The 10,574-nt window shown below is 37.6% G+C and overlaps 1 protein-coding gene across 3 annotated transcripts; it reads right to left on the bottom strand.

Moving 5' to 3' along the window:
- Positions 1-797: 797 nt before the first annotated feature.
- hadhab (hydroxyacyl-CoA dehydrogenase trifunctional multienzyme complex subunit alpha b) lies at positions 798-9,973 on the bottom strand. 3 transcript variants are annotated; one of them, XM_027999894.1, is made up of 20 exons: positions 9,818-9,973; positions 8,607-8,648; positions 8,447-8,517; positions 8,219-8,352; positions 7,883-8,021; positions 7,685-7,804; positions 6,763-6,865; positions 6,490-6,612; positions 6,290-6,408; positions 5,056-5,112; positions 4,857-4,966; positions 4,637-4,771; positions 4,341-4,512; positions 4,145-4,231; positions 3,907-4,047; positions 3,175-3,243; positions 2,856-3,051; positions 2,648-2,762; positions 1,582-1,727; positions 798-1,487 (listed from the first exon to the last, which is right to left on the bottom strand). In XM_027999894.1, the coding sequence occupies exons 1-20, from the start codon at positions 9,882-9,884 to the stop codon at positions 1,342-1,344; spliced, it is 2,292 nt and encodes a 763-aa protein (XP_027855695.1). In that variant the 5' UTR covers positions 9,885-9,973; the 3' UTR covers positions 798-1,341. The 3 variants fall into 3 exon arrangements, with proteins under 3 accessions (XP_027855695.1, XP_027855694.1, XP_027855696.1); XM_027999893.1 differs by having other exon boundaries at positions 8,607-8,669; positions 9,818-9,947; XM_027999895.1 differs by lacking the exon at positions 8,607-8,648 and having other exon boundaries at positions 9,818-9,948.
- Positions 9,974-10,574: the final 601 nt, after the last annotated feature.

The following is a 10,574-nucleotide window of genomic DNA, read 5'->3' on the forward strand; positions in this document are numbered from 1 at the left end:
TGACGCATTTAAGTAAATGCGTCAGATCAAACAAACAACTCGCACTGATCAACTAAGCAAATACCTAAAGAATTTTATTAAGAAATTCCGTTTGTGAAGTGATAAGCGCTTTTTAAAATCAACCTTTTTACTCTTCTGTTAGTAAATATTTTAAATATAGAAAAGCTTTGTTATGCTTAGTCCAAAAGGTCATTGCTAAAATAGCTGGTCAGTCACACAGCGCTGTTTCCAAAGAATATTAATGGAAAATTTAGTGGAATGAAAAAATGGTTGGTGTAAGGAAGGCACACAGGCAGTAGGAATAACTATAAAATCTATAGCAATATGAGGCAAAAACCATTTAACAGTTTAATTTTCTATATATATATCACTTTGTATAATAAATTTACACAAATACATTTGAACTGAATTACTAGAATATTTTTACTATATTTAATTTTAAACGTACCTGAAGAACAGCAATTCAAAGCCCTTTCGCATGATAATTATTGACTGTTTTGAAGTGTGTAGACGATTTATAAAGTAAATCCAGCTTTATATTCTACTTAAAACAAATGACCAACACTCAGAAGGGCTTGCAAAGTTCAGGTTATGAAATGTTATAATCGTATTTCAAAATTGGCATTTGTTCCAGATGCAGCCAGCTTTAAAATCATCTGTTGAGGGTAAAAAGCAAGTCTTCTCCACTGAAGGAAACCATCTTAAGGTTTGTTTACATCCGTTAGTGAGCAGCTCTTCTTTAACCCCGAGAAACTTCTGTACAAAAAAATAAACAAACTTCATATGCAAAACCAAAGGCTAATCAATAACATTTTTATTGTAGCTTCACATTTACATATTTCTCCACACCAAGCAAGGAAACCTTTAATGTACAAAGGAAACAAGACACTTGCTGAATCATTATGTACCTCAACATTCATGGATATTAAAGTCATTTGGCAGCAGGAAATGCTTCTTCTTCGCAAATGTCTTTACAGATGCAATGTGTAAATAACTGATGCCCATATGCCCCTTAATCTATACATCAAATGAACATTCATGTAAAAAAAATTAAAACAGCCTTCCATCATTGCTGCCATTATGCACACTCTTGCCAGTTCATTAGGCACACCAAGCTAAAATATATGCAATCTGTGGGATTTCACTTCGGTCAACACAAAAGTGAAAAATCAGAACCGTCATGAAGGTCAGGAATTATTGCATCAGACAGCATCACTTTAGGTTAGCTGCACCTAATAACCGGTCAAAGTGTACCGTCAGCATGTTTGCCCTCCCCACTAATCGATGTTAGGCACATTGTAAGTGACAACTGGAGGTTTTAAGGAGCTACTGGCAAGTCGGTCACTTGTGAAATTTCCTGCTGGAATCGTTCGCATGATCCAGTAGGAGTTGGCATGGAGTGAACTGATTCCCGTATACTTCTTCAAATCTCCTCATCTTGTCCACCAGCTTGTCGGCACCGAACGTGTCTACGAAGCGGAAAGGTCCTGGAAGCGTCGGATAGAGGATATTTTTCAAAACGTGTACACACAATAAAGGACTTACGTTTGTGTAAGTTTCACCGGGGATAGGTTGACTGACCGCCGAGACAGGGGGGGAATCCCAATCCAAACACAGCGCCGATGTCTCCCTCCAACGGGCTGTTCAAGATGCCCTCTTGCAGACACAGCACCGCTTCGTTGACAAATCGAGAAACGAGCCTGTACTGCACATCGGAGTCCGACGAACTGCAAAACATTCACAGGCAAAAAGACTTTACCAGCAAGAATCAAAACAATAACCCACAGACAATCTCACAGCATCAATATTAGATAATAGCTGACCTCTAACTAACAACAAGATAATAGTTGCTTTGGTTTTGTAAAAAGATGCAGGTTAAGTAGTAAAGCCACGTGGAACCAGTTCCTTAAATTAGCAGTAAGTAGTAAAATGCTTATGCAAACTTAACATTAATGTAGTGCTTTTTCAGTGCAAATTGATAACATGATAGACAACTTCAGTAAGCAACAGAATCAAATTAAGAATAAGTTTGGATTTACTATGGATTTTCTCTAATCTAAAAGTTTAAATAAATACATTCATTCCTAAAATACCCCCATAGCAAGTTGCTAATTTGTGTGGCCCTGAAAAATATTTCAACTTAATTCTGACTGAATGTTTATTTTCGCTTTTATTGGCAGAATGGGTTATTAGTTTAAAATAGCCGGCTTCCTGGCACAGACCTCGCTTTCAAACATGCAACAGCAATTTTCCGTCAGACTTAAGTTGGCGGTTTATAAGAGGCTTAATGTCAGCCTGCTTTATCCATTTGAAAACAAAATAGAATGCGTGTTGTAACCAGATTTGTCCACTGGAGACAAACTGTGACCTTAAGATGAAATAACATTGGTTATAACAATCAGAAAGAATTTAGGAACTAACAAAATGTAAGTATATCTAACTGAAAGATGACAAAACAACAGCTTAATTGACAAGCAAATAAAATAATGCAAATGCTTAATTTAAAAACCTGCAATTATAATAACAAGTGACTATGTAAACAAGGCGAGTATCTAAATTTTTCACAAGTACCACATATTTATTTAGTGAAAGACTAAAGAGGTTATTTTCCACTTGTTGCATGTACAATAGTTTCATTATGACTTACACGGCTGGGTTTGGCGTGATTTTGAATTTCTCCAGAATGTCTCCGACATCTGGGTTGACATCTTTGCCTTTGCGGCCTGGCTGGTAGATGTAACAGCCTTTTCCTGATTTCCGTCCTTCAGAGTTAACGACATTTATTTCAAAAGTGAGCAAAAAGGAGCAATGGGTGCATTTATACATCAAAACTGAAACAATAAAAGTCCCCGTACCTTTGAACCCCATGTCCACCATGGTTCTTAAAACCTCCACATTTCCGCCACCAAAGCGGGAGCCAAACGCTTTGCCGAGATCCTCGGCCACGTGAGCCGCGACATCGATGCCGACTTCATCGGGCAGCGTGGCGGCGCCCACAGGGAACCCGAAGCTTGTCGTGAGTCCATCCAGCTTCTTGGGGTCGACGCCTTCCTGCGTGCGAACGAAGATTGAAAAGCACGCAGAACAGTTATACAGAAGCAATACATTCTTACTCAGATTCTGCGGTATCTGTGAAGAGAAACATTGCAGCTGGATTTTGCAGCAACAACTAACCTGAAGTACTCTCACTGCTTCAGCCAGCATCGGAGCCAAACACCTGGTTGTGTAGAACCCAGGTCCGTCCTGAGAGGAAATTAGAGTCATAGTTCTTGAGAATATAAACAAACAAGATGCTTTTTATTATCACATTCCCCCCCGCCCCCCAATTCATTTTCAAGTTAAGTTTTCAAACTTTTCCAGAACCACCAATGCAAATGACCTAAAGGGGATAGTTTCAATTCAGTATTACATGACATCATTTATTACTATGATTAATAATGTCTTAATGAAAATATTCTACAAAAGTAAAGCTAAAATATGACAACATTTTATGTTTTAAAAATTCTGTCACAATATAATCTGGTATGTGAACTAAACACAAATTTAACAGAAAAAGAAAAAAGCCCCCCAATTTGAATAACTAATGTATAATCGCCAAAACACAGATCAATGACTCATTGAGCCATTAGCAACAATAAATACTCTTTACGTTGAACAAATCGGTTTGTGTTAAGGTAAATGACCTTCCTGATCAAATCAAATATTTAAACGCAACATAAATAATCACTTGACTTTCGGGAAGGAGTCTTGTCTCCCAATACTTTACTACAACTTCACTAATAAACTGTGCAGTTTGAACATCAAGCACTTTCCAAACCTTGAAAACACCTGACTGAATTTAAAGGATTTCGAGCACCCTGTTTAATGTCGAAAGAAACAGAAGAACGACAGAGTCCTAAAACTCACGCCAACGACTATGATGACTTTGCCCTGCTTCAGGCCGACCGCCACAGCGGACGCCGTCGTGTCCTTTGAGGTCTTATCAGTGGTTATAATCTCCAGGAGCTGCATCTTGTCCACCGGAGAGAAGTAGTGCATTCCAACCACCTGAGAGTGGAGAGAGTTATTCAGCTTTTCTTCTTGGAAATAAAATGTTTAGTTGTTTTTTTTCCAGTTTGTATTCACAAAATTTCCAAGATCCAACCTTATCTGGTCTCTTGCTGGCAGCAGCAATTTCCTTGATGGGGAGAGCGGAGGTGTTGCTTGCAAATATACAGTGAGGGGGGATGACCTGCCGGCAGATGTGGATAGGATTAATTGAAATGTCGCTGGATTCTTACCAGAAAGTGTTTAAAAATAGAAAAAATCAGTAACGTCTCAGCGAGTAACATGACACTTACGGCTTCAACTTCCTTCAGGACGACATGCTTGATGTTAATGTCCTCAAACACGGCTTCAATAACCATGTCGGCATTTTCAAAGCCCTTGTAATCCAGCTGACCACTCAGGTTGGACAGTATGGAGTCCCTCTCAAAGGATGTGATGCTCTTCTTCTTGGTCTTGTCATTGAGCCTGGTTTAAATATACAAGTATATATATAAATAAACGTAATAGCATTTAATAACATTCAAGATTGTTGCAAAGTTGCAGAAATCAGATGAGCTTTTGAGCCTCCTGACATGACATTTGCACCGACCCTTTGAAAACCTGCTGCTCTCCTCTGGCCAGTCCTTCCACAGTGGTGTCCTTGAGGATTGTGCGAACGCCTTTATCCACGGTCACCTGGGCGATGCCTGCTCCCATCAGACCTGCTCCCAAAATGGCAAGAGTTCTGGGAATAAACAGAAAACAGGTCACCTTTTTACTACAAATAGTTTTGTCAACACCAGCAACTGTCCCAAATCAAAAACACGCACTTCACCGGTCTCGCCGGGGTTCCGAAGCGATTCTTCTTGCACGCTACTTGACCGTGATACAGGCCGATCAGCGCGGCTGATTCTGGGGATTGTGCCAACTGACCGAAGTTCTGGGGCAAACGAAGAGATGTGATGCTCAGCAAAGCAAAACAAATGCAAAAACTAAATGTGCAAATGACGCAAGAAAACAACACTTTACCAGTGACTCTGCCAAGTATCCAGCAATGGGGCCCTCCTCCACTCCAGTCTTCACACACTGAAGAGATAGAGAAAATAAGAAGATACTGATTTTTCTTCTTTTCTTTTAAAGTCTACTTACTGTAAAGAAAAACTGTTTATGATGACAATTGGGCATACTGCAAACAAAACATTATGTTTAAATGTCAAACACAGTAGTAATTGTCTTTATCCCAAAATATCACCAAGATTGTATTTAAAGGTGCAGTAACATTTCTAAGAAATTTTTTTTTTTTTGTTAAAACAGTCGCTATTTTTTGACAGTATAGTATGAGACAGAAAAAATACTAATAAATAAAACCAAGCTCCTCTGCCTTCTCCCTATGAACTTGCTGCCATCTCCAGAAATACACAGCAAACTCAATCTTTTCACAGATTATCTGTCTCATATTATGCTGTCACAACACAGTGACAGCTTTAATAAATATTTTTAAAACACATTTTTGCAAAAGCTCCATACTGCAGCTTTATCTGCGGAGTTGGATAACGAGTTCCCTCTGTCCGCCTTTCTGAATTTGGAAGAAGAAAAAAAAATCTACATCTCCTAAGGTGCCTCTTTTCGAGAATATACATAATGAAGGTTTTCTCCACTAGCGCCATGTTAGCTTTTGGCTCAAATCTGCCTCTGAACTTGAAAGTGAGCCCAGGACTGCTCTCCAATCACGGCAAATTAATACACACATTTAAAGCACTAGGGTGATGCTTGACAACATTCAAAACGGATGGATCTACTTATGTATGTAGGAGGAGCATTTAATGAGGAAATGAAACATGCTATGCTGCATGTCATTTTAGTTGTGCTCGGTGTGTAAAAGTCTTCATCTCACAACCTGAAGGATTTTACTGCAGTGGTGGAGAGACGAGCAGCGCTGCGATTCTCATTTAATCTTACGAGAAATTTACAGTACTGTTCGGTTATTTGCTCAGTTTATGCAGGAAGTAAAAACATTTTGAATTATGATAATTACAGCGCTTTAAAAACACCACAAAAAAAAACAACCAGAATCAATAGAAATATGTATCGGGTTGTCAGAATTTTACAGATTCAGAGTTTTAAAAAAAAAAGGTCATACAACTGATGCCTTTATCATTAAATTCAAACTTTTACCATTTATCGAAATCGACACTAATTTAAAGATATTTATGTGGATACAAAGACGAAGCAGACTGTTGGGACTACACTGCGTTTTACTTACTTCAATGATCTTCAGCGGTGCTGGATAAAGTCCCTTGCTCTGCTTCATGACTTTATCGTGGACAGTTTTATAAATTTTATTCCGTACAAACTCAAAGCTCATCACGTAGTCTTGAATTCCTGTGGACGGAGATTAATAAGTCCATTTGTGATGAAAGAAAGCATCAGATTGAAACACCAAATGAACGGAAAAGAACTTACTCTGCATCATGTTTTTATTTTGCTGAATAGAGATACTCTTGTTGGCAATCCCTCTGGCATAATCAACAGCAATTTCTTCCAAGTACTCCATTGTTCTCTCCTCTGGACTTTTCAGCCCAGGCCCTGGAGCATGAGCATAAAGTAAATCATCTTTCCAACTCAGGGATGGAAAGGAAGAGGCAAAGTCTTACAAAACCGAAAGTCAGTAAAGCTTTCAAAACCTTAGAGAATAAAAAAAATAAAAAAATGTGAAAATAAAAAACAGACTTTTACCTAGTGGGTCAACAAGCTGGTGGACAAGCCCCATCTTCTTGGCTTTATCTGGTCTGATGTTTCTTCCTGTTAGCATCATGTCAAAGGCACTTGGAAGACCAAGCTACAGGTCACAACAGCAGCAGACATTTACTAACTGGTGAGCCATTTTTTAAATTTTTAATTATTAAAAACACTTCTAAATAACTAGAGAAAAATAATCACACTTGGAACGTTTCGGGGTCTTTTTTTTTTGTTAGATACAAAGACTTTTCTTGTTAAAAATGATTATGCTGGACCTCCAGCAAAAGGTGAGGCAGCCAATCTGGGTTTTCAGACACAATTTAGATGTTTTTCACCCTTTATTTTATAATTCTTAGTGAAAAAGAGATTACTTGCTCTTTCAGCTTCCTCAATGAGTGTTTGAAGGAGCAATGTATGAGGTTTTTTGACCATCAGGAAAAATGCATACTACAACACTAGTTTATTATCCAGTTTTGGACTGTGACTCAAAGCTTATGCCTACTCCTAGATATATGAATATGTATCTGGAACATAAATAAAACCTGGTTGGGAAGTTCCTAGCAATATCTAAATCTCGAATAAGCATGTATTCCATTTATTGTTCATTTTAATGATAATTTTTTCCAATATTCCAGTGTTAAAAAAAACTTCAAAGAAAAATGAAAAAGAAAACAAAAATATTTATATGACAGAAAATGAAGTTGTGAAAAACAAAGTGGCCTTTCTGGACTCTGTTTAACTGTAGAGCTCATCTTCCAGCTTAAAACATTCAACACTTGACTGAAAATGAAAAGCACCGAATTCTGCATACATAACTTCAATGGCTGATGAAAATGAATGTGTTTATGAGGTGGTAAGATGCCTAAGAAATCTATATTTTGATGCAAATCAGACTTTGGAAAATCTTTCCAACACAAACCATTTTTGGGAGCCTCTGTGTGCCACCAGCTCCAGGCAGAAGGCCCAGCATAACTTCAGGAGTACCAAGGACCGTCTTCTTGCTTTTTGTTGCAATTCGGTACTGACAGGCAATGGCAAACTAAAGTAGAAAAGATGACAGTATTACAATCCATCCTCCTGAACAATATCTTTAAGGTTTAAAAGTTACGGTTCCTACCTCCAGGCCTCCTCCTAAACAAGAACCATTGATGGCAGCAACAATGGGTTTAGGAGATCTTTCAATCCGTTCAAACATCTGCTGTCCTGTCTGAGAGAGTTTAGTGACATCCTCTGCAGTGCTGCAGGCCTGGATCATACTAAAAAAGAAAACAAAGTTGTTTTTTAAAGCTATATCTTCAAAAAACATATTGCTTAAGACTCAATTTGATATTTTATTTGTCAAGAACTCATCACAAAGCATTGTGGGAGGAGTTTTCTATTCAGAAGGACAAGTTCAGAGACAATCTTACATAAATGTTATATTTAAGAACATTATTGACCACTGGAAACTTACTTAATATCAGCTCCTGCAATGAAGGATCCTGGCTTTGAGGAGATGACAACAGCGCTTTGCACAGCCTCGTTGGCCCACACTTCATTCATGACCTCCGTCATCTCGTTTTGCATCTGAACTGACAGTGTGTTAACCTAGAAGTCGACATGGGAACAGACAAAAGTCACATTTCTTCTGCATAATTCAGAGACGTGCAGTTGTTCAATTTAAACTCGACCGAGTTCACACCTTGGAGTTTGGGTCGTTGATCCGAATGACGGCGACGTCATTCTTGATTTCGTAGTCGACATGTGTTCGGGCTGAAATCAGTCAAGCAGGAGCACATTTGTTTCAATGTAATCGAGAGGGAAATTATTCACACATTCTGTGTATAAAGAAAATATATTACCAAGCATGGCAGGAGCTACTGAGAAGGTGCGGAAAGTACTGCCTGAGAAGGGAAACAGTGGAACTGGAACATTATTACAATTGCATAAATAAAAGATTATTCAAGAAGAGTTTCTGTCTTGTTTCATGCCACAAAATTCTCAGTTTATGTTGTTATATTATGTAAACATATAGTTTTTCCATAGTAAAAAGAAAATACATTAATAAATGATTATTAAATTTAATGTAGTGGTCAATATTTAATCCAACTACTAACAAGATAAAACATTTATCCAAGAAAATTTGCAGAAAGTTTTCTAGGAATTATTAATGAAATTGTAGCAATAACGCAATTTTTCAAAAATGAAAAGTAGGTTTTAGATCACACTTCTTCATGTTTTATTGTAAACTGAACGGAACAGACTAACCCAGAATGTCAGACCTTAAAATGCTGCAATTTTCTTAGTTTTGCACTTAAGCAAAAATCTTTTAAAGCTCGTTCAATCAAAATTGCCTTGAAAACTCTTTGAAACTCCCTACAGTTTCACGTTTTATATCTGAATCTATTCTTGTCCCTGTGCTATTTTTTTCCACATATTCAAACATGATCTAGTTTTATATTTAATAACTTTAAATAAATGTATACTCTGTGTAAGAGACGCTTAGATTTGACTGCATTGACCTCAGGTGGCCGTAGCCGTGCTATGTGAGAATGACCCTTCACCTAGATTCTCCGCCTACCAGACTCACTGACAGTGGCCATCACAATGGCGAATGAATGGCACTTAATGGCAAATTCGGCTCCTAACTATCCAAACCCAATTGGATAGTTGCTGTAACGCAACGGCACTGCGTTACAGCTTTAAACAAAAATGATCTAATTCAACTATTCTTTACGAAAACGGATGCAATCACACCATTGATTCCCTAGCATTGAGCTAGTTAGCATTGCTAGTTTGCTCAAAATTCTGCAACCTCAAACAAAAATTTTATAAAAAGAAAGTCATAGCTGCAAGAAATGTCTGTATAGATTCTCATAAAGATATGCGTTGGACTATCAAAACGATCGTGTTGTGACATGCAGCTTCACATATTTGAATTGAGCTAGCTAGCAGCTAGTCAAACAGGCTAATTACTCGACAGGGACACCCTAGCAGAGCCCGGTGTTTCCAATATAACTGTTCGCACAGTTGTTTCCGTTAGAGTTCAGCACTAGAAGAAGCTGTACTCCACCTGAGAGAAGAGCATATCGTCTGGCTGACAATCTTGAGAGAACACCAAGAGCTCGAACACCAGCCATGTTGGGAGCGGAGGTCAGTCTGAGGAGCTACGAAGCGCTACTAACTGGACTCGCTCACTGTCAAATTACCATTATTCTACTTCCGGAGACGGAGCCATCGGACAAGAAGCTGATTGGCTGTTGTTGAAACCCCGCATCTGGTTGGTCTAGTTTTATAACCTCGGAGTTTATTGGACGTTGTTCAGCTTGACTTTTTACCAAGGGATTTTTTTTTTTAATTTCCAGTTTAACTGCCTCTTAAATTAATTAGAGCTGTCGTTTTACTGCTATTGACATTGCGTTGTTTTGAAAACTGCATTTACTTTATCTATCTATTTTTCATTTTTGTAGTTACTTCAAGTTTGCTATTGTCTTATGAAAAGCCCAAGTCCATTATTTACAATATAAATGAATTATATAAATTATAATTATATATATATATATATACATTTGATATTTGAAAAATATATATTTCAAATATATGATATTTGAAAAACAGGAAAATACCGTTTTATAGTAATGACATGCAAATATCAAAGTTTGAAAAAATGCCATCCAAATAATTGTATTTTCAACATTCTGCCACATGATGGAGGCAGAATCCAGACTGGGTTCTCTTTCAAAAATTATTTTATCCCAATGTAAAGCTTGAAATAGCAATAACTTTTAGGTTTATAAAAAAATGCTGTATTTTTGTTATTACTGTTTTAA

The sequence above is a fragment of the Xiphophorus couchianus genome, chromosome 19 (genome assembly GCF_001444195.1).
Source record: "Xiphophorus couchianus chromosome 19, X_couchianus-1.0, whole genome shotgun sequence".
NCBI classification, from domain to species: domain Eukaryota; kingdom Metazoa; phylum Chordata; class Actinopteri; order Cyprinodontiformes; family Poeciliidae; genus Xiphophorus; species Xiphophorus couchianus.